Genomic DNA, 24142 nt, shown 5'->3' with positions numbered 1-24142 from the left:
ACACCGAGGCGCTCCATTGGGCCTCCTTGACTGTCACTCTTTTGCGTAAACCGAGTGGGAAGGGAAAGGAAAGGAGGCTTGGAAGATGCGCCTGCGCGTTTATAAGCCGGCTGTCAGGGTTTAAAAAAAAAAAGCGGGTTTTTTTTTTCGGCCTGATGCGAGAGTTGCGTTTGCGGGTGGGGCGCGTGCAATTCCGTTGGGCATGAAACACACGACTAGAATTTAAAAAACAAATAACCAGTGGAAATAGAAATCCACAGGAAAGAAAATTGCCAGTTTCAAACAGCAACGTTGAATCATTAGATCGATAAATAACGTTTATTGTCATTTTTAAGGCATTATAAGACAAGACATTAGAGAGCAATGGGTAACAATAAAGGAACTGTTATTTTATAGCAGGTGGATTGTGCCATGGTGCATATACCAGGGCAATAGAATGAATTTCCCTCTTTATTTTTAAGACATGAACTTGTTCCTTTTATATGTCCTGTGAAACATCTTTTTCCTTATCTTTCTTGTAAGCTGTCATTTTAAAATCAACTTTCAGATCCGTCTCAGTCTTGTCCAGTAAAAGATATTCCTTTCCGTAATGTCTTTTAAACAAAGTCAGTCTATAGAGGCAGAGAGATTAAAATTAATCAATTAAAAACTAATCAAAATTAAGTTCTGGGTCCATTGTTCAAAAATGATTCTCAGAGTTCATGGCAATGAGACTATCCCTGAAGAATAACAATATTGAAACGTGGAGAAAAAAGAGAGAAGGTTCAGGTGACTACATATCTTCCACAATCACTGATTTTCACTCAAGAAGTCAAGTTGCTACCGTTGTCATCCTGGTCAATGAGGAGCTGGTTCACAATCACTGTGAAGAAGGAAAAAAAAATCAGTTTTCAGAAACCTTCCCACCTCAGTTTTGTAGCTCAGCCTTCGATACACAGGAGCATTTGTCTGATTAATAAATGAGTATCAATTCCACCTTTGCTGGTACTAAGCTACGCATCTCAAGCTGACAGCTTGACATCAGTAACGGGGGAACAGTGTGGGAAGGGACAGTAATAGCAATAGCATTTAGATTTATATACCGCTTCACAGTGCTTTTACTGCCCTCTCTAAGCGGTTTACAAAGTCAGCCTCTTGCCCCCAACAATCTGGGTCCTCGTTTTACCCACCTCAGAAGGACGGAAGGCTGAGTCAACCTGGAGCCTGGTGGGATTTGAACTGCCAAATTGCAGGCAGCCGGCAGGCAGCAGAAGTAGCCTGCAATATTGCACTCTAACCACTGCGCCACCGAGGCTCATATGAAGGGATTCAGAACCCAGATGAATCGAAACTAAGCCTTCCCGTCCCGTGGGGACCACCTGCCATCTCAAGATCACACTAAAGGAATGCGGAGCCATGAATGTGGGAAGACAAGGAATATTTCCCAAACAATCTATTAACACCTGATTGGACATTGACTGATAACCAGGAGTTGGCCAGGAATAAGGGAAAGTTAACTGTGTCATTTGCGCCTGAAAAATCTCAGGTCCAGTTTTGCCTCTTCTGTAACTACTTTGGCTTTGGTAAAGTATATTTTTAGCTAATCATGGGCCAGAGTCTTTCTTTCCTAAACTGACCAGGTTGGAATGGTTGACAGCTGGTGAGATAAGGAAGTGTGAGCACACTTATATCTAGATTCATTGCTCCCTGAATGCACCAATATTGGTGCACCGTTTAGTGTTGCGTTATATACAAAAGTAGCTATAGGTTATGCATCAAACCATAGCTAAAAGCAAATTATGGCTTAGTGAAAGTTGTGGCCCTAACGATGCATCCAAATGCCTGCTGCTTTCTCATACCTTCAGTAGTTGGGCGCTTGGAAGGGTTATAACTCCGACACTGGTTGATGATTGTCCGTAAATAGGATGGACAGTCTTCTCCTAAAGGCTCCTGCACTTTTTGCTCATAAACCTTCTTATAGATTTCTTGAGAGTTGCAACCTAAAATCACAATCAGATAGGTGCCAAGATTTCACATAGACATACGTACATATAGCTTCCCTCTAGAAACTATCACTGGAGTTTTCAAGAAGAGATTATACAACCATTTGTCTGAAGTGGTATACGGCATGAATTTCTCAACTTGGGGTCCTCAGCCCACTATTGGGCTGGGGCCTATTCGCAACCGGACTGCATGAGCCACCAGAGCCCACGCACAGCCCAATTCACGTGAGTGACAGGTGCCAGCGCTTGCAGCCCCAGTTGTGTGAGTGGCGGGTGTATGAACTCATGAACTCCTGCCCCTCGCACAAAACCATCCTGTTCCCCTCCTCCTCTCCCCATTAGGCTGCTAGCTTGGAAAGGTTGGGAAATGCTGGTATAGGGTGTTGTGCAGTGGTGGGATTAAAATAATTTAACAACCAGTTCGCCCAGAGTCAGGTTGGCCGTCGTGGGAGATGTGGCCCGTCCAAATTCTCCAGCTCCACCACACATGCAGGTACAAGCCTCCCGCGATGGCCAATCTGACCCTGGGCAAACCAGTTGTTAAATTACACCCACCCACCCACTATCAAAGTGGATCCTGGATGCTGCAATGGAGAAACGGGGAACGGAGCAGCCGGCACAAGGGGAGGAGGAGGAGCAGGGAGAAGAAGGAGGGAAAGCAGCCTTCTTCCCTCGCGCCGGCTGCTCCGTTGCCTGTTTCTCTATTGCAATGCAGTGCCCAGGATCCACTTTGATAGCAGAGGGGGAAAGAGTAATTTAACAACCGATTTGCATGAACTGGTGTGAATCCGCTGAATCCCACCACTGGTCTTGTGCTTGAGAAGACTTCTAAGATCCCTTCCAATTCTGTAACGCTCCTGAAGTAGCGGTTTGCGATGTATTTCAAATCCAAAATGTTATGAACTCAAAAGTGGCTCCTCATACCTTATCAGCAGTGTTCTGACGCTGTTTGGAGAGACTCTACCAACTGCCTGTCCTGCCAGCTTGAAATGGCCCTGTCTTGACACAATTTACGTTCAGAATAATGGCTTCAGGCTTGAAATGTTCTACCTTCAACTTTTTCCCCCACATAATCTTAAGACAGAAAAATGATCATCAGATCTTTTTTTTCCCCTCTGCTGTACTGCCTAATTTTTTAGCTCCTAGGTCAACTATAGAGCAAGACTTGTCTGTCATTTCAACTCTTGTCTGTCATTTCAACTCAAAAACATGATCGGAGGAGAAAATATAAGAGGGAATGAGGGCCACAAGGAAATTCAGAGAGACGTCTTTGTCAATTTCCTAGAAGTTCCTGAAACAATCCCGTCCAGGTCTTCTGCAGCTTTTACCACCCCAGTTCCTTTCCCTGCAATCCTTCATAACTTGCAGACAGAGGAGTCCAGCACAAACTGAGGCCTCTTTTGGCTACCCTGCCTACCTGTTGTAGGGCAGGACTTGTGCAGTGACACGACTGCGAGTGCTAATTCCACAGAAGTTTGCCTGCTGACAAAAACAGGCCAGCTTGCTTTCTGCCAATAATTGTCAATTCCTGTCTCTCCTGGCATTTTTAGTTGTTGCTGACAAAGAATGATTATAGCACCCTTTTTACAGACTGTCCTCCACTTATGGCCACATTTTGAACCCAAATTTTTTTTATTGCTAAGCAAGGTAGTTGTTAAGTGAGTTTTGCCTCATTTTATGACCTTGCTTGCCACAGTAAGTTAAGTGAATCGCGCAGTGGTGGGATTCAACCGGTGTTACTACCGGTTCAGTGACTACATGCGTGACTATGGAAAAGCTACAACGGTCGTAAGTGTAAAAAGCCATCATAGGTTTTTCAGTGCTGTTGTAACTTTGATCGGTCACTAAACGAATGGTTGTAAGTTGAGGAGTAGCTTTTTCTGAAAGGCAACTGGATTTTCTTTTAACTTTGAAAATGTTTTGCTTCTCTTCCAAGAAGCTTTTTCAGTTCTTCATGAATGGAAGAAGCTTCTTGGATGAGAACGAAAAGTTGTTGTTTTTTTAATTAAAAAAAAAAAAACCAAACAGACAAACAAGAAAATTCAGTTGCCTTTTGGTAAAAGCACTTTTGGGACAACTCTGACCCAGATTATGGAGAATCTCCAGAGACACTGAGGACTTCCTGAATTTTATTTTTTAGTGCTGCCTTCTGCCCCTTCTGCCTGGGTTTTTCATATCCATTTCCAAGACTCCAGTAACAATTTTATTGGCCGCGCTGCAGAGATCTGTACTTGCAAAGGTGAAATAATCAGGGAGAGTCCTTAAGCAAAGCCCAACTGATCATCTTCTGAGATCATCCCTCCTAGGGTGTGTTGAAAGAGGGATCTTTCCTGACTGCTGCAAAAAAGGGGGCTTGACCTGCCCAAGAGAAGAGGGGGGAAGCAGCAAATGTGAAAGAGAAACAAGCGGGAAAACAATGAATCACCCCAAACTATAGCCAGCTGGTTTCTGTCTCCTCAGATAAAAAGGAAGTTCTGGGAACCTTTTGTGCAGATTCAGAAAATCCAACTTCCTCAACCCAAGATCTGGGAAGGTCCTCGACCCAGGTTTCACTTCTGCAGGCTCTTGATTCAAAAACTCCTCCATTTCAGGAGGCTTCAACACAGCCATTCCGGGCTGCTCTGGAATCAATGCCTCCCTCCCGGGCTCCATCTCCAATGGCTGAGCTATGACCACTGCAAGAGGAAGGGCCAGAGGGGTCTTTATCAGCATTGACCACAGCTGAGGGCAGCTTTCCTTCTTCCCTGCCGATGGGGAAGTAGGACGTGGCACTGATCAGCAGGAAGACAAATCTTGAGTCCTGCTCAGCGATAAGGCAGCTTAAGCTGGGCAACTTTAAGATGTGTGGACTTCAACTCCCACGTTTCAACTTTAAGCTGGATGGACTTCATGGCTGGCTGGAGAATTCTGGGAACTGAAGTCCACCCATCTTAGAGTTGTCAAGGTTAAGAAACGCTGCCCGGGGGGGCGCCACGAGAAACAGCCCCGACTTTAGAGAAGGATTAGGGGAGACACGATAGCTGTCTTCCAATATTTGAGGGACTGTCAAAGAGGAGATGGACTTATTCTCCAAAGCATCTGAAGGCAGGACAAGAAGGAACAGGTGGAAGATCATTAAACAGAGATCCAATCTAGAATTAACGAGGAAACTTGTTAGGAATAACCATAGTTACCTAACGTTGTTTGGGTAAATAATATATAAACCATGATAGCAAAGTTTAAATGTGTTTTTCACTTTAAACTCTAAATCAAGGGTCCCCAACCGCCGGTCCACGGACCGATACCGGTCCGCGGAACAAGTCTTACCGGGCCGCTGGTTGCTGGGCGCCGCCATCTTTTTTTGGTAAAAAAGTGCTTCCGGTGACCTTTTCTGGGTAGAAAGCTCACCGGAAGCACTTTTTCATCAAAAAGATGGCAGCGCCAACGCTCGTGAGCTTTTCCGGTAGAAAGCCATTTCTACCCGAAAAGCTCACCAGAAGCTCTGGCGCCGCCATCTTTTTGACAAAAAGTGCTTCCGTGAGGTCACTGGAAGCACTTTTTCGTCAAAAAGATGGCGGCGCCCAGTTGATGCCGGTACCGGGCCGTGGCGCCCAGCTGATGCCGGTACCGGGCCGCGGCGTCAAAAAGGTTGGGGATCACTGCTCTAAATGATATAATTTGGGTGCGGTTGAGAAACTGCCATAAGAGGGAGCTAGAGAACCTGGATTGCTACTGGATTGATGGTTGATTGTTCTGCGTGTTCCCTGTTGCTGACCTCGAAGGAAGAAAGAGTTTTGAATGCTGCATATCTAATCTACTGTGAGAAGATATTTACTGATTTATGGATTGACATTGTAAGTTAACTGACTTTTTTGACACTGGATTTTTGCACTTGAACAATCTCCGGACTGAACTGAATGAACACCAGTGAATGATATTTGGACTGTTTGACCCTGCTAAACTCTTCATGGAATAAACTATTCAACTAAGACAGTGTATCCGTTTTTACTGAGTGTGAAAACTAAAGCACGCTTTCTCTCATATTCGCCTGACTGCCTGACTGCTGTGCACATTCTGCTAGGGTATATCCCTAACAAAACTTCTTGACAAAGAAAGCAATTAAACAATGGAACAGCTTGCCTCTCAAAGTTGGGTGCTCCATTACTGGAGGCTTTTAAGAAAATATTGGACTACCCCCTTTTGGCAGGGGGCTGGACTAGAAGACCTCCCAAGTCCCTTCTATCATACCCTTGTTGGAATCTGATTTGGAGGGAGAGGTGGAACAGCTGACAGGGAGTGGGAGTGTGGCTCGGGTGGCCGTGGAGGAAACGGGGGAAGGGCACAGTCCAGCTGGGCATTCAGACAAAGACCCAGGCCCACCCCCTCTTCACCCTAGGGCACGCAGGGAGGAGTGGAGAAGGGAGCAACATGGCTTACGGGAGAGAAAAAGGCCCTGATCCCTTTCATTAGTTACAGCTGGGAGAACAGGATATAAGTGGGGTGTTTGCACATAGCTTCTTGCTGGAAGCAAAGCCTGCATTATCTTTGTCGAGGCTTATCTGGGTTTTGGCATCCTCCCAACTGTGGGTGCTGTGTTATCCTTTGGAAGTCTGCAATTTATCATCCTGGCCTGTCATGTTAATTACTTCAGCGTGGTTTGTGTTGTTGTTTTTATTTCTAATTATCTTTACTTTGGGTTCGGACTGCAAGTTTCTTTCCTTCGTAGACTGTTTTTTGAAGAGTTTGATCTCCAGCCAAGGATAATTGGACATTGGGGGCCAAGTTGGAGGCATCAAAGGGAATTTATTCTACTTTTATGACTTTGTGTCACACCCTGGGTCATCACACCTTCCATCCCCACGATTCTATGTTTTACACAATGGTTGTGCCACAGGATGAAACAGGAAGACCCCTGTGCCCTTCTGTTTTCCCTGCAGCATCCTCCCCCGTAGAAGAGAACCCAGACCTTCCCCCAAAGAAGACCCCAGCCCTCACCTGTAAAGGGAAGCTTCCCAGTTGCGATCTCCCACAGCACAATTCCAAAGCTGAAAGAAAGGAAGGCAGCAGCTATCACACAAGGGGGCCGAGAGCTGGCAGCTCCTTCCCTGCCATGATCAAGCCTGGCAGTGGTCCATCTGAATGGGCCTTGACACATTGGCCAGATTCGCACAATACTATATTCAGCTCCAACCAACCAAACCACATCCTGGCTTAGTTGATTCTATTGATGCCAGGCTGTCAAACTCCCAGCCTGTGGGCTGGATGCATCACGCACTGGCCACGCTCACCCCCAGTTTAGCAAAGGGGGGGGAAAGTCGCAATACGTCACCTGATGATGTGACATCGCGAGTTTGACACCCATGTACTGAAGGCTAGCTAACAGTGGCCTATTCAATAAACCATGGTTAAGAAACTGCTGATGGGTGGTGTGGATGGAGCCGCTGTGGGATTCATGGTCCGCGGCTCCACCTTGAAGGACACCAAGGGTGTGTCATGGCATTTTGCCCTTTTTTAAACCCCTCTCCCTCCAGATGGCAGCCTGCAACCAGGGCAGAGTCAGTGCTAACTAGGGGTTTGGAGGTCTTCAGCAGAATGCCTCCTGGGGTGCCCCCTCTCAAGGAAAGCCTGCCTCCAGGGGTGAGATTCTACCAGTTCGGACTGGTTCAGGCCAACCAAATGTTAAATTTGTATCTGGTTCACCAAACCGGTATTTGAACCGACCGGCTGGCCCCGCCCACCCCTCCCCTCCCAGGAGTCTCCACGTGGTCTGTTTTGGAGGCAGGTAAGTTCAGGGTCCAGGCGGAGGTTCTGTGAGGGGGGGAAATGGCACTCCCATAAGTACCAGAAGTTGTGAAACAGGCCTATGTCAGCTTTAAAATTCAGCTGTCACATTTCATGGAAGGGGGATGGAGGAGTTGAAAAGTTCAAGGTTATTCTGTATGTCGTATTAAGAAATTCCAGTGCAGTTAATTGGTTCTCGTGATTTATGAAGTGTAGAAGTGGGAGGAGAGAAGGTGGATTCTGTGTAATGCATGAAAATACTTTCACTTTGGGAAATTGCCTTTGACATGCCAGATCTGTTTCTAAATAAATCAATTGGAGAGAAAATGTCTCAGAGTGATTGATATCATGGATACTTTCTGGATGCTTTACAGCCTGTTTCCAGCTTCCGGAGGGCCTCCCGAGCCTGCGGGAAGCTGTTTTCGCCCTCCGGGAAGCCTCCGGACCCTTTGGAAGGTGAAAAACGGTCCTCTCGGAAGTACCAGAAATCCGGAAACAGGCCTGGTTCCAGCTTCTGGAGGGCCTCCAGAACCCAGGGGAGGCGGTTTTTGCCTTCCCAGAAGTTTGAGGGAAGCCTCCGGACCCTTGGGAAGATGAAAAATGGCCCTCTCGGAAGTTCCAGTAGGCCATGCCTACCATGGCCACACCCACCCAGCAACTGGGTAGCAAACCGGTTGCTGGGATTTTTGAATCCCATCCTTGCCTTCCTCCCCTTCTCTCCAGGATCCGGTCTCCACAGTGGGCCACCAGCCATGACAGGGCCACTCCTGCAGATTCCTTTCTCAAGGAAAGCTGAGTCCACTCATTCTGCTAAGCCTCAAAGTGGCCTATTGTGTGAATCCAGGCACTGTGGCCGCTAGTCCAAGGTTTATAACTTAGTATGTCGTGCATACCCAGCTATTGGAATTTAGTCAAGTCATGGTTAAAGAAAAGGAATATGACATCTGAACTCTGTCACTTCCTCCTTTCATTGCTGCTCACATCAGGGAATCTCCAGAAAGGAAACTGAGGGAGATTTGATGCAACAGAAATCACAGACATTCGGCGTCTCTTTTCAAGGGCCTCTGGAGAGATGAGGGAGGGACATGTGGCCATAGATTGCTGGCTCTCTGCACAACACCCTTAACCTTGATCCTGAATTAACCCATTTTCTGTGCTCACACAACCCCATGAATTCTAAAACAAATTGGAAAAGGCTAAACTGCATACAGACTGGTATACAGTGGCCATCCTAATCCAATTTAAAATTAATCAAGTTTAACATGACACAGTAATGCAGAATTCGGTCTGAAACTGACCCCGTTAAACCAAGGCCATACTGAGCTTCAGAAAATGATGTGTTGACCCCACCTAACTCTTCATAGCTGCAAAGAGGCAGGTGTCAACTCATACAATATTTCTATGGTCTTTTTAGAGTTGCCAACAGAAAGGGAGGGGGGAGCAGTGCGGCAGCTTGGAAATCAAAAGTGCATTCCATAAATAGTTTTCAAAGATAGTAACTAGGTGACTGAAATTTCTGCCATGCAAAATTCTAACTGGAGAGCATGATTGATGACTCTTGGCTATGGATGTGTCCCATTGGAGAATATGAATTATGATACACCCAGGGGGTGGGGGGGGGAACCAAGAGTGACAATGAATGATGTGTCTCAGAGTCAGCTACATCCAGGCAGTGCTGGCATGTTAACTCCCAATAAATCCTTTGGAAGTTTTGGAAGTTTGGTTCGAGACTCATTATTTAATTGGGGTAACTGCCAGAATCCTGACAGCTGGATACATACCTGTATATTTCACTAGCCAAGTTGTACGGATGGTATAAAGAGGCCAGGCCCTCTGGACAGATATAGGCTAAAGAAGAGACCTCCCTGGGGACTTTATTTTTGCTTTTTCCACTGATGGAGGACTCTGTCTGGTCCAGTTTAAATCCTGACAGCTGAATGGAATGGAGAGAAAGTGAGTTCTCTGAAACCTGTTTGGAAATTCATCGAAATTCATCAACAGTCAACAGAGTTACTAAGACTAAGACATGAAGTAAGTGCCACTTTATAAAGCCTTAGTAAGGCCACATCTGGAATACTGCATCTAGTTTAGGTCACTACATTACAAAAAAAGATGTTGAGACTTTGGGAAAAAAAGTGCAAAGAAGAGAAACTAAGATGATTAAAGGGCTGGAGATGAAAATATACGAAGAACCATTTCAGCAATTGGATATGTCTAATCTAGAGGGGAAAAAGGACCAGAGGGAACATGATAGCAGTATTCCAGTATTTGAGAGGCTGCCACAAAGAGGAGGGGGTCAATTTATTTTCCAAAGCACCAGAAGGCAGGACAAGAAGCAATGGATGGAAACTAATCAAGGAGAGAAGCAACCTGGAATTAAGGAGAAACCTCCTGAGGACAAGTAACCAATGGAACAGCTTCCCTTCAGAAGTTGTGGGTGCTTCATCCCAGGAATTACAACCTTTCTTGCCGTGGCTGTTAAGCGAATTGCTGCAGTTTGTTAAGTTAGCAACACTGTTGTTCAGTGAAACTGGCTTCCCCATTGGCCCTGCTTGCCGGAAGGTCGCAAAAGGGGATCGTGTGACCCCAGGGACACTGCGACCGTCATAAATATGAACCAGTTGCCAAGCACCCAAATTTTGATCACGTGACCCTGGGGATGCTGCAATGCTCATAAGTGTGAAAAACGGTCATACGTCCCTTTTTTCAATGCCATTGTAACTTTGAACGGTCAGTGAATGAACTGTCGTAACTTGATAGCATAGGAACACTACATGCAGACTAACCTTTACACAGTAGCCCTTGGCAACCAAGAATTTGGAACTGTTGATGCAACGATGCAGCTGGCACTTGTCTCCCGTCTGGTGCAACCTGCAGCCAACAAAAGGGAAGAGCTTCACCCAGTTCTTACATACAGTTTATAGCCATAGTACTTAGACTTATATACAGCCTCACAGTGCTTTGCATCCCTCTCTGAGCAGTTTGCAGAGTCAGCCTCTTGCCCCCAACAATCTGGGTCCTCATCTTGGAAGGATGGAAGGCTGAGTCCACCTTCAGCCGGTCAGGATCAAACTCCTTGCAGTGGGCAGAATCACCCTGCAATACTGCATTTTAAGCACTGTGCACCAAGGAAGGAAGAAAGGAGGGAGGGAGGGAGGGAGGGAGGGAGGGAGGGAGGGAGGGAGGAAGGAAGAAAGAAAGGAAGAAAGGAGGGAGGGAGGGAGGAAGGAAGGAAGAAAGAAAGGAAGAAAGGAGGGAGGGAGGGAGGGAGGGAGGGAGGAAGGAAGGAAGGAAGGAAGGAAGGAAGGGGAAAAATAAGAACAAGAGCAATAGCACTTATATACTGCTTCACAGGGCTTTGCAGCCTTGTCTGAGTGGTTTACAATGTCAGCTTCTTGCCCCCAACAATCTGGGTCCTCCTTTTGCTGACCTCGGAAGAATGGTCATCCTTCAGCTGGTCAGGATTGAACTGCTAGCAGTGGGCAGAATCAGCCTGCAGTACTGCATTCTAACCACTGTGCACTGAGGGAGGGAGGAGGGAGGAGGAAGGAAGGAAGGAAGGAGAAAAAGAACAATAGCAATAGCACTTATATGCTGCTTCACAGTGCTTTACAGCCCCCTCTAAGCAGTTGACAGAGTCAGCCTGTTGCCCCCAACAATCTGGGTCCTCATTTTACTGACCTCAGAAGGATGGAAGGTTGAGTCAACCTTCAGCCTGGTGAGAATTGAACTGCCAAATTGCAGGCAGGAAGCACTCAACAGAAGTAGCCTGCAGGACTGCACTCTAGCCACCGTGCCACGGTGGCTTTTTCCCAAATCTAGGACAGATCTGATCCCTCAGGGCACACCAGGCAGCCAAGGTTCAGTCAATGAGTCCTTTGCTAGGACCTAAAAACTCATCGTTCATGGATCAGGATGTCTTGAAGACCATATGGGAAGGCTGGGACTGAGATCTCTGGAAATGTGAAGCTTGTAGGAGCTGTGGTGGTGCAGTGGTTAGGATACTGCAGGCTAATTCTGCCAGGAGTTTGATCCTGATTGGCTCAAGGTTGACTCAGCCTTCCATCCTTCCAAGGTTGGTAAAATAAGGACCCAGATTGTTTAGGGTAATAGGCTGACTCTGCAAATCACTTAGAAAGGGCCGCAAAGCACTGTGAAGTGGTATATAAGTCTAAGTGCTATTGTTATTCTTTCCCACGTTTCCCACATGAAGCGGTATATAAGTCTAAGTGCTACTGCTATTCATTCCACATTCATTCCCACATAAAGCAGTATATAACTCCGTGATGGCGAACCTATGGCACGCAGAGTCATTTGTGCCGGCACGCAAGCCCCAGGCAAACTTACCTCACTGCACATGCATGCGCCTCACAGCTGATTTTCGGCTGGTTTGAGGCCTTTCTCGGCCTCCCAGAGGCTTCAGGAAGGTGTCTGCAGGCTTCTGCAGCCTTTGCAGGCCCAAAACTAGGCCCATTTTAATCACTTCCTGTTTTTCCGAAAATACTGGAAGTGATGAAACTGGCCTAGTTTTTGGCCTGCAAAGCCTGCAGAAGACTTCCTCAAGCCTCTGGGAGGCCGAAAAAGGCCTCAAACTGGCCGAAAATCAGCTGTGAGGTGCAGTGCAGGTAAAGGGGCGGCGAGGGTGGGTGGGGATTGTGTGCACATGCATAGGGGGCGTGGGGGTGTGCGCATTGCCTTCTGGATGCTGGCATACGAGCGCAAGCATGCAAGCTAGTGCACAATTTTTGGCACAGGAGCCCAAAACAGTTAGCCATCACTGGTCTAAGTGCTATTGATATTCTTTCCCTCATGAAGTGGTATAGAAGTCTAAGTGCTATGCTATTGCTATTGTCAGGACAGGATGAGACAATAACTGGTGTTGAGGACCAACCTTCAGGAGCACCTGCTCCTTCTCCCCTCCAGCCACACACACCTGTACAGCCCAGCGGCTGCATCCGAAGCCATGTCACAGCGAATCTTCCAGGGCAGGTCCTGTTCCTTTCTCAACACTTCCCTCAGGGTGCCTTTTTCACAATATTCGGTGATGATGGAGAACTGGGGGACCATCCCTAAAGGAACAAAGGTCCTCCATGAGTGGATGCTACTCCTGGGAGTCTGCCTATGATTAACCATGGTGGGATACAAAATAAGCACAGTCACAAAAAACAGGTGAAGCCCCTTTTATTTATTTATTTATTTATTTATTTATTTGATTTGCCAATTGTTTACAAGATAATAAGTATAAGTGTATACATAGTTGTGAATACATGAAATGGGTACATATAAGAAAAATAAAAGAATAAGAGAAACAATAGGACAGGGACGGTAGGCACGTTGGTGCGCTTATGCACGCCCCTACAGACCTCTTAGGAAAGGGGTGAGGTCAATAGTAGACAGTCTAAGGTTAAAGTTTTTGGGGTTTGGGGAAGAAACTACAGAGTCGGGTAGAGTATTCCAGACATTGACCACTCTATTGCTGAAGTCGTATTTCCTGCAATCAAGTTTGGTGCGGTTTACTTTGAGTTTGTATCTATTGTGTGCTCTTGTGTTGTTATGGTTGAAGCTGAAGTATTCATTGACAGGTAGGACATTGCAATGTATGATTTTATATACCATGCTTAAGTCAGACCGAAGACGGCGTAATTCAAGGTTTTCAAGTTCTAGAATTTCAAGTCTGGTGGCATAAGGTATTCTACAACGAGTAGAGGAGTGGAGAACTCTTCTTGTGAAATATTTCTGGACTTTCTCAATTGTGCTAATATCAGATACGTAGTGTGGGTTCCAGACTGATGAACTGTATTCGAGTATTGGTCTAGCAAATGTTTTGTATGCTCTGGTTAGTAGTGTGATATTACCAGAGAAAAAGCTACGTGGGATTAGGTTAACAACTCTTAATGCCTTTTTGGCTATGTAGTTGCAGTGGGCTCTAGCACTTAGATCATTAGAGGTGAGTATTCCAAGGTCCTTTACAGAGCTTGAGTCATCAACAAGATCTTGACTATTCAGCTTGTATTTTATTTTCTGATTTTTTTTGCCAATATGTAAGACAGAGCATTTATTTGTTGAGATTTGAAGTTGCCATTTGTTTGACCACTCCGATACATAGTCAAGATCTTTTTGTAGGGTAGCAGTATTGTCTGTGGTATTGAACAGCTTTACATCATCAGCGAAGAGAACGCAATTGCTCTTAATATGATCACAGAGGTCGTTTATGTAGAGTATGAAGAGAGTTGGTCCTAGAACACTGCCTTGGGGAACACCACTATTGACAGGTACTGGATTTGATAGTACGCTCCCGATTTTGACCATTTGTTGTCTGTTTGACAGGAATGCTTCTATCCAGTTATTCAGTTGTCCAGAGATACCATAGGATTTTATTTTTAGGAGTAGTTTGTCGTGTACCACTGAATCAAAGGCTTTACAGAAGTCTATGTAGATTGCATCTATTGCTTTGCCCTGGTCGAGTTGTGTCGTCCATATGTTTTTGCAGTGTAAGAGTTGCAGATTACAGGATAGTTTTTTTCTGAAACCAAATTGTTTATTGGAGAGTAGGTTATTTGTCTCTAAGTGAAGGATGATGGATTGGTTAATAATTGATTCCATGACTTTACAGGTGACGCAGCATAAGGAGATTGGCCTGTAATTTTCAACTAGGCTTGGGTCTCCCTTTTTGAAGATGGGGATGACTGTGGCTTGTGACCATAGGTTAGGCAAGGAGCTGGTTCTGAAAGATTATTCGTTCACTTTGCTTTCAAGCTTCAAATATCTTGACTGTAGACAAAAAAAACTCCCACACAAGAGTTACTAGAAGGAGGAAATGCCGTTTAAATTATAAATCAAGGTCAAGGTTAACTGCACCAAACTTGATTGCACGAAATACGACTTCAGCAACAGAGGGGTCAATGCCTAGAATACTCTACCTGACTTTGTGGTTTCTTCTCCAAACCCCAAAAACTTTAACCTTAGACTGTCTACTATTGACCTCACCCCTTTCCTAAGAGGTCTGTAGGGGGCGTGCATAAGAGCACCAACGTGCCTACCGTCCCTGTCCTATTGTTTCTTTTATTTTTCTTATATGTATCCATGTATTCATAACTATGTTTTTACTTATACCTATTACCTTGTAAGCAATTGACAAAATAAATAAACAAACAAATAAATAAACAAACAAACAAACAAACAAACAAATAAATAAATAAATAAATAAATAAACAAATAAATAAACAAATAAATAGTAAAAAACAACACAAACCAGGCAAGATAAGGGCTGGAAGACAGCCACAGATATCAGTACACACACCAAAGGACGCCAAACTCAGAGACGAACAATAAAGTAGAGATATTTCCACGCTTTGTTTCCAGCACTCGCCCATAAAAGCTGTTACTTTTTCCAAATCTTTGCTTAAGTCTCTTTTTGGCACTTTGATGACTTGAGTACATTTTGGGCCTTACACAACCTTCCTGGTTGGCTTCAAACATGCAAAACCAATGGGGGAAGCCAGATCCACTGATTCACTGAACGACTGGAGGGATTCGCTTAACCCACCCAACCCCGTGGCAAAAAAGGTCATAACATCCAGAGCAACTCACTTAAAAACCGCCTTGCTTAGCAATGGAAATTCTGCTCATAGATTGTGGTTATTATATTCCTCCAAGGAAGCCTCTTCTCCAAATCCCAAGCCAGTCCAAAGAGCTTACCGCTTTCATCAATGCAGATGCCGTACAAGCGCACAATGTAGGAGGACTCCAACCTTTTCAGAGTCCTGATCTCCTCCTCAAAGATCTCCCTCACCTTCCTGTAGGAAATTGAACAGGGTCAATCTTCAGCAGGAGCTGATGGCCTCGCCCACAAATCCCACCCAAGGAGAGAGAAGGATTTGCATCAAGGAGGTAGAGACATACTTTTAATTCAGAGCTAAAACAGAATCCCGCCTCATATTTTTGGATAGTTCAACCCCCACCTCTTACTGGGAATCGACTTCAGGTGGCAACCCTGAACTGACCTTGTCTTATCTCAGAAGCCTGAGCAGGTCAGTCCTTGGATGGGGGACCACCAGAAGTGGCTTCCCATTGCCTCCTTCCTACTTTTACTTTTACTTTTACTTTTACTTTTACTTTTACTTTTACTTTTACTTTTACTTTTACTTTTACTTTTACTTTTACTTTTACTTTTACTTTTACTTTATTGTCATTGCAACTCGTACAGTGAAATTAAACACTATCTTCAGTGCACATCATGACCATGACCATGAAAATAAACACAAACACACATCCTTCACATTCTATATATTGAATTGAAAACCCCTGATATTGCATTCATATTGCACTATACAGTAGAATTCAACAGAGCTACTGCCCTGGGATAGAAGCTGTTTTTCAGCCTATTTGTCCTTGTTTTTATTATTATCGTGTACCGTCCGCCAGATGGTAATAGTTAAAAAAAAAAGGGGTGCCCAGGATGAGATGGATCTTTGAGGATGTTTTGAACTTTCTTAAGGCAGTGGGAGCTACAAAGCTCTTCCAAAGAGGGGAGAGAGCAACCCATGATCCTCTGGGCAATGACATTAACCCTCTAGAGTGCTGTCCTATCTGCCCCAGTGGAATTGGCAAACCAGACAGAGGTGCAGTAAGTTAAGATACTCTCTATGGTGCAGCAGCAGAAGGTTACCAGCAGTTTTTCATTCAGTTGTTGTTTTCTGAGAAGTCTCAGGTAGTATAATCTCTGCTGGGCCCTTTTGACCAGGGCTGCAACGTGAGCACAGCTAGGGTGGAGAGAAAGTGACTGGCCTAAGCAGTGGTGCAATTCAACCGGTGTAACAACCGGTTTGGTGAGCGTGCATGGCCAGCATTTAGAAAAGACCATTTTTAGCTATAATACTTACCTTCTGCTGCAGTCCCGATGAGTAAAACAATGGATGCATGGCCAACCGCTCTGCCGCATGAATCGGCTGTGCTCCAAAACAAAGAACTAAAGCACAGAAAAGAGCAGGGGCCAGTGGGCGGGGCCAAATGATCACTGGAACTACCGGTTCACTTGAACCAGTCCAAACCAGTAGAATCCCACCTCTGGGCCTAAGGTCACCTTGCCCACTTTGTGTCTAAGGTAGGACTAGAACTCAGTTTCATAGCCTTAACCACCTCAAATTGGCAGTTCACCAAGACATCTTTCCCCAACTTCAATGGACAAAGGACGAAAGGGAGACGTGGGAACAGCAGTGATAAACAATGCGAAAAGCAGAAAGTGGATGTAACAGCTGGAGGAAAAAGCCGGCTTAACTTTTTGACTCGACTAGCAGGTTCTACCATCCCCACAACCGCCCTTCTTCACTCACTTTGTGTTGGTGGTCAAAGGATTTTTGAAGACTTTGACGACCACTGGACTTTTGTAATATTCTCCTTTGTACAGGATGTGGTCTTTCATCTCCAACAGAAAAGTCATCTTGGTTAGAAAGTCCTTGTTTATCTCTGTGATTTCTGTACGAGCTTCTCCCTGCTGCCCTGGAAACAAGGATTGAATAGAACAAAAACAGTGAGACTAGGATCTTGCCCTTTTCAGTCACAAAAATAAAAACAACCCAAAGGACAGAGGGGCTTTCCAACAACATTTGAAGAGTGAGGCAGAAAAGGTGAAAATGCTGGCTGAGACAGGATGGCCGAATCTCTGTGTGTTTTTATGTGCATCGCATTATGTGTATTGCATTATCCTACTGTAAGCCACCCAGAGTCACCTTGAACTGCAACATGGGTGGCAAAAAAAGTCTGGATAGTGGGCGTGGCAGTACCTGGAGACAGCGGAAAGAACTAGAGAAGATCACAAAATACAAAGACCTGCAAATAGAAATAGAACGACTGTGGCAAAAGAAAGCAAAAGTAGCACTGATAGTAATAGGAGCTTTGGGTGCAATCCCAAAACAATTGGAGCATCACTTGAACATCATCGGCATTGACAAAATCCCCATCAGTCAATTGCCAAAGGGTTTTGCTTAGAACAACTGACTTCCCGTGATGATACCGCTAACATCATCAAACATCCATCTCAGGTTATCCCAGGTCCCTGGAAAGGACTCGGCAGGTGGACAAAAATGCCAAATCCAGTCTGTACACCTGGCTGTCTGGGCAACAAACCATAATATTAACACAAATGCACATACATCTGGATACCGCTGTAAAAACTGGAAGGAAAAAGGTGCTTTCTTTCAAAAGGCTTTCTTGTTTTGCTTAAAAATGTTTTCGCTTCTCATCCAAGAAGCTTCTTCAGTTCTGACTGAATGGTGGAGAATGGAGGAATTTATATTCCTTGCAGTCATCTGGTTATTAGTGCTCTTTCTGAGAATCATTGAGGCCACTTAAAGGTTTAACTGTGTACTCAGGGTCTGCTAACGACCAGGTGATTGCAAGGAATATAAATCCTACCATTCCCCACCATTCAATCAGAACTGAAGAGGCTTCTTGGATAAGAAGCAAAACGTCTTCAAGCAAAACCAAGAAAATCCATTTGCCTTTTTGAAAAAGCATCTTTGGGACAACCATGACCTGGATAACTGAGAATCTCTCTAGAAAAGAAAAAGGCAAGACAGAATTTTTCTACCGGGCACTGTTTGTAAGATCTTTGGGAAATGATGCTAAATACTTTCCACCTATCATTCTTCTTTTAGATTTCCTCTTGTAGGTTTTGGTGTGCTGGGTTGTCTCCATAGACAGGTTCCATCCATCCACAGTGCTAGATTTTTTTTTAAAATGTCTTTCCTTTTCCCTTCCAGTTTTCATAGCAGCGTCTATACGTCTGTTTGTGTGCTTGGAAGACATTTGCCTAACGGTGGCAATATTCATGTTCTGATGTTGACTGTCAAATGCAGTCACAGCTTTCAGGCGTGGCTCATCCTCTTTAAGAAATCAGGATGGCCTCTTTTGAAGACAAAAGAGAGAAGCTGCCTGACCTCAAAATATTAGGAAATGAGAGTGCTGACTGTGGTAGTCAAGATGCAACAGTCCAAATACAATGGTTGGAAGGTCACCAAAAAAAGGGGACCTTCTCCAACTTAATTCTGGCCAAAAAGCCTATTTAGAGGTGGAAGACACTTCCAGAAGAAGTGAGACCACAGGGCAGCTTTCCCAGGTGAGAATCCCGCAGAGGAGAAACTTTCTGACAGTGAGGACAATCCACCCATGGAACAGAAGTTGCCCTCGGAAGTTGTGGGAGCTTCATCACTGGAGGCTTTCAAGAAGAGATTGGGCTGCCATCTGTCAGAAATGGGGTAGGGTCTCCCACTTGGGCGGGGGTTGGACTAGATGACCTACAAGGTCCCGTCCAACTCTGATTATCTATATTATCTGAGGAACCAAATTCCAGAATTCCCATCCTGAGTTAGCATTTTATCTCCCATTGAACATGCCTGTTCTGACCCAGACTTCATCAAACGTAATTAATATCAAACTTGTTTTAAAAGCAAAACCTATTTTATTGCAACGCTGGGAATTGCTTTATTTCCCAGCCAGAACAGGGGTGGGATTCAAATTACTTAACAACTGGTTCTGTGGGCGTGGCCTAATTTGTGGGTGTGGCTTGGTGACTGGGTGGGTACAGCTTGCTGACTGGTCATGTGACTGGGCGTGGCTAGTGGGTCATGTGACTGGCTGGGCAGGCTAGTGGGTAATGTGACTGGGGTGGGCATGGCTAGGTGGCCAAGTGACTGGCAAACCGAATATAAGTGGTCCTCGCTTAATGGCCAGTTGCTTAGCAAGTGTTCTAATTTATGACTGACCTCCCCAGAGCTACTTGACCTGTTTTGGTGTTTTGACAGCCATGCGCGTGTGTGCGCGCGCACACACACACACACACACACTTATGACCAGTTACAACATCTCATACAGTTTTGTGACTGAGGTTTTCTATGTTTTTTGCCAGTTTCCAACAATTCCTTCTGGTTTCCGGTTAAAAATGCCCATTGGGAAAAATGGACTTGTTTAACAACCACAGTGTTTGCTTAATGACCACAAGGTTCACTTAATGACCATGGTGTTTGCCTACCCCTGGGTCTGCAACCTTAAAACTCAAAGAGCCACGGCTATCTCTCTCTGTCTCTTTCTCCCTCTCTCTTTCTCATCTCTTTTTCTTTCTCCCTTTTTCTTTCTTTCTCTCTCTCTCTTTCCCTCCCTCCCTCTCTCTGTCCCTCTCTGTCCATCCCTGGGGTGGGGGAGAAGGAATATAAGTCACTTTTTTCAGTGCTGTTGTAACTTTAAATGGAGGCTAAACAAACAGTTGTAAGTCAAAGACTATCTGTATCTGCAGCTTTAACCTTCCAATTAGCATCTAACTAGATTTCTGCTGCACCTCTGCACCAGGCACAATGGGATAATTTCCTTATTCCCAAAAGGCAGGAAAATAACCCAGGCTCATAAGAAGTTGTACTTCTGAATGTTTTCCAAGCTTAGCAACTTTAAGACATGTGGAGTTCAATTCCCAGAGTTCCCCAGGCAGCATGAGACCTGATCATTTGATTACTCCCAAGTCAGTAACATGAAAGAATTACCAACTTTAAAGATACTGAGTGTTGGAAGAAAAATCCTTCTGGGTTCAGTTCCGGGGAGACACTGGAAAGATGGTTTAATGGTGGACAGGATCACATGCCTTGGGTGAAGAAAGAAGGGAAAGGGCTGAGATGCTGAGAGTCCCTTAATTATATAACCTCTGTGGGGCCCCACCTTAGCGTTTCCTGTCCCTGTGCAAGAAATGCATCCCATTGGCTGTCAGACTCCCAGGGGGCGGGGTCTTAGCTAATTTTGTAGGCTTTGTCTGGACCACATGGCTTCACCTGTGTACTAGCTGATGCAATCTTTCCAGGCCAGGTGGGGAGATGGGCAGAGGCCTTTGTCATGTAGAATACTCTGGTCCGGGCCTTAATGGCCCACCCGTTAACAAAGGTGGGGGGGTGAGTTTCTGCTTCTGAGTTTCTACTTCTCTTTTTATGGGAAATATTCTTCCTTTATAATATTTCCTAGGATATTTCATTTTCCCAGGAGAGGGGTGGGTGCTAACTTCCTACATGAGCATTGTATCTCTGTATGAATTGATTTAATAAGATCCCATACTTACCACGCTCCTGTCTCTGCTTGGACAGAACCAACAAGGCACTTCTACTGGATTGCCCCTTGTACCAAGGCTCTGATTTAATATTGCTGCCTCCTCCTCACTAAATGCATGGATTGACCTCAAGTGGAAGTTACTTATTTTCTACTGGTGGATTAATCTATAAAATGTAATATAAACTGCTCCTTCATCACAAGGACACAGCTTTAAAGAGTAAAGTCCCCCAAAAAATATCTCTATTAAAATGTTCCATTAAAATGTTCTAGGGTTAGTGCTGTCTTAAATTTAGAGATAGGTATTTGGTTTAATTATACTAGTAGTGTAAAGCAGCAGGGACTAACTACTGAAAATCATACCTAGGAAGGCCAACAAATCTAATTGCCTTTCTGCCTACATAACATAATTTTAAGGCTGAGTATTACCTGATATAGCCCATCATAAGCACTACATCCCATGAAAAGCATAACACAGCAATTTCCAATGAATTAGTCAATTAAATAATGTTAAATTGCTTTCTCTTCCAGCAATCTGGGCTGAAGCAGAATTAAACCATATCTGCTCCTTTATTTTCTGAATGGATTTTATAGGAAGGAAGCTTAATTTCACAACCACACACACCAGCCACTTCCCACTCGATCTACGTCATTTAGGAAGCATGGAGGAGGTAGTCAGCAACAGCAAAACTAACCCAATATCTTCCAAATGGGATAGGCGCAGGGAGAAGGGAGAGAGAAAGGGATTCTTGCTCCAGGCTTAAAGCCCAACAGCTCCAGCAACATATCTTCAGCCTCATCAGAGGCGAGTGGCCGGGAAGGGGTGGGGCCATCCACGGGCATGATTTGCCGGTCCTCCAGACTGGGCAGAATCTTAACATCTGGTTCTATAGAACTGATGGGAACTGGTAGAATCCCACCCCTGAGCCAGAACTAATTATAAACAGTTCCCCAAGATAAGCACACACCTTTCAGTGCCGTGGAATGTTGCCAAAAACAGAAGTATCCAATTAATTATAATAGAAACCAAGAGAGATACCGGAAAAAATCAACCAAAGTACACAGAGCTTCAAGGAGGACTCAGAATCTATCGAACTACTTTGCTTCCTGCAAAGATTTCGTCATTTAGGTCTGACTTTTATCCCTTATGGGGGGGGGGGCAATCACCTCCCAGTCTTACTCCTGAGTTGCCCCTTCTGCTTCAGCTGCTCTTGCCTCCTAGAACAGGCTCCCTTGTTCCTCTGCCTCACTGGTGCCAGACTCCGGAGGTCCGAAGGCAGCCCCCCACTCCCAGATGGTCCTGGCCTCATCCCTGCATCGGACGGAGGACCCTCATCTGAGTCCTCCCCATACTCCCAGCTTGGTCCCCGTTCTTCCCCACTGTCCGATTCCACTGCCGTCTGTACACGGCTGCCGGCGAACCACAGCAATACCTCCCCAAACCCAATATGTAGTTTTACCTGCCTCTAATTGCTTAGAAACATCTGGAACTTATTAAAGAGAGATCGAGATCCCCTGTTCCATTTTTCAAAGGAAGGACATTTCAACAAAACACAGCCCTACCTTTGATCATCTCCTTCCAGCAAACTTTGTCTTCTGCCAGATCTTGGCAGCATTCCTTGCTCACCACGCACTTCTGAAAGCTCACTAGCACCTTCTGCTCCACCTGGAGCTGCAGCAAAAGTCCCTGGCCCATGTCTCCAAAGCGCTCGTTCAGGTATGCAAACTCTTCCAGCATCTCACCAGCTTTCATGAACCTCTCTAGCCTGTTATGGTTTTTGTACTTCTCAAAGAGTTCCTGGGCTTCCAGCAGAAGGCCCAACATGTTCTGCAGCATAAATTTCAGATTGGAGGACAGTTTGCTAAGGGGCTGAGCCTGGAGGAGCTCAATAGGTCTCAGGAGGACCTCCATGCGCTTGATAAGGCGCTCTTTCTGCTTCTTGCAGTATTTCATGTGCTGATATTGACCGTAGATGACGTTTGCAACAGCTAGAATGCGCTCCACAATGTCCATGGCTGCAAGGAAGGAATAATCCCATGAACAAAACATGACTCCACTGGAATGGCTCCATCATCTAACCCAGAAGATTTCAATTACAGTAGACAACTTGTAATGGCCCACAAGTTGGTTTTTGAAGCCTGTCCCATTTCATTATTGGGAACCCTAATCAACAAACCATCAGGTCCTCCATGGAATTACAATTAGGAAGCTTCTTTGGCAAGAGTAAGACATCCTCACCCTCACCAACATCTAGAGAAGCCAACCTGTGTTTGTAGTGCCCTGGCTGCACAGCCAGCTAGCTACAGGCATTCTGGATGAGGTCATGTTATTTCAGGTATGAATTACCCTCGTTGCAATGCTACCGCCCCAAAGCACCACGTTGCCTACTAATACAAAATGATGTACATGCGAACAGAGGCATACAATTGTGTTATGGGGTCTTTAGGCTGCCCTTATCTTAGGTGATAGAGTATCTGTCAAATTGGTTAATCCTTAGATGGTAAACTATCTAAGACTGAAAAATCTAGGAGACATTACAGATTAACAGAATTGAAAGGGATCTTGTAGGTCCACCCACCCACCCAAGCAGAAGACCCTACGCCATCTCCAACAAATGGCAGTCTAATCTCCCCTTGAAAGCTTCCAGTGATGAAGCTCCCACAACTTCTGAAGGCAACTTCTGTTCCATTGGTTGAGTGCTCTCACTGTCATAAAATTTCTCCTTATTTCCAAGTTGAATCTCTCCTGAATCAGTTTCCATCCATCATTCCCAAAAGACATTCTGAAAGAAGCCCAAATCTCTTCCACGTTAATGCCAGGAAAGCTTTAGACGTGAAGAAGATACCAAGAACTGAAGTCAGTTTGAAGTAGAGCTTATTTGGACATAGCATGAGAAGCAAGGACAGCATTATTTATAGGTCTGTCTTGAGGAGAGTGGCCTCCATTAAAAGTCTAATACAGGATGTGAGCAGGTCCTCTCCAGCTCTTCCCTACTTTCATTCTCCTCACAGTCAGTTCCTCCCCAGCTGACATTTCCTGCAAGTTCAACGTGGCCTCAACAAGTGAAAACTGTGCGCTGCCTCCCTCGTGGGTCCCTTCAGCCCCATGAAACAGCAGCATCTTTCTCTCTCCCTCAACCTCCTCCAGCTTACCTCGTGTCTCTAAGATGTCTTCTTCTCGACTCTCTAAGATGTCTTCTCCTCGACTCTCTGGGTTCAAAAGGTGCTTTCAGATTTTCAGCAAAGCTCCTGCAGTTCCGCTTTTCCAGATGTTGCCCCTACTTCCTGCCAAAGAGTGACAAAAGGGATTATGCAAGCTG

At 45.1% G+C, this 24142-nt stretch overlaps 1 protein-coding gene across 2 annotated transcripts; it reads right to left on the bottom strand.

Annotated features, from left to right (window-relative positions):
• Window positions 1–327: 327 nt before the first annotated feature.
• MLKL (mixed lineage kinase domain like pseudokinase) lies at window positions 328–24119 on the bottom strand. 2 transcript variants are annotated; one of them, XM_087971775.1, is made up of 10 exons: window positions 23976–24119; window positions 22386–22838; window positions 17075–17240; window positions 15441–15538; window positions 12676–12811; window positions 10529–10613; window positions 9524–9675; window positions 6957–7006; window positions 1839–1979; window positions 328–862 (listed from the first exon to the last, which is right to left on the bottom strand). In XM_087971775.1, the coding sequence occupies exons 2-10, from the start codon at window positions 22834–22836 to the stop codon at window positions 804–806; spliced, it is 1338 nt and encodes a 445-aa protein (XP_087827901.1). In that variant the 5' UTR covers window positions 22837–22838; window positions 23976–24119; the 3' UTR covers window positions 328–803. The 2 variants fall into 2 exon arrangements, with proteins under 2 accessions (XP_087827901.1, XP_026535903.2); XM_026680118.2 differs by lacking the exon at window positions 23976–24119 and having other exon boundaries at window positions 22386–22872.
• Between the last annotated feature and the right edge of the window lie 23 nt (window positions 24120–24142).

Source organism: Notechis scutatus, chromosome 9 (genome assembly GCF_049901735.1).
Source record: "Notechis scutatus isolate UNSWTSFEM ecotype Mainland chromosome 9, rNotScu1.2, whole genome shotgun sequence".
Taxonomy (NCBI): domain Eukaryota; kingdom Metazoa; phylum Chordata; class Lepidosauria; order Squamata; family Elapidae; genus Notechis; species Notechis scutatus.
This window is presented reverse-complemented; position numbering and strand designations above follow the sequence as displayed.

Excerpts from the sequence above, each read along its gene's own strand:
- MLKL (XM_026680118.2), bottom strand. The coding sequence starts at position 22,872 with ATGTTTTGTTCATGGGATTATTCCTTCCTTGCAGCCATGGACATTGTG. Across the intron at positions 10,614-12,675 it reads GCAGCCGCTGGGCTGTACAG|GTTGCACCAGACGGGAGACA; the intron begins GTGTGTGTGGCT and ends TGTTGGCTGCAG. Across the intron at positions 863-1,838 it reads CAAGCGCCCAACTACTGAAG|TGATTGTGAACCAGCTCCTC; the intron begins GTATGAGAAAGC and ends CCTTCTTCACAG.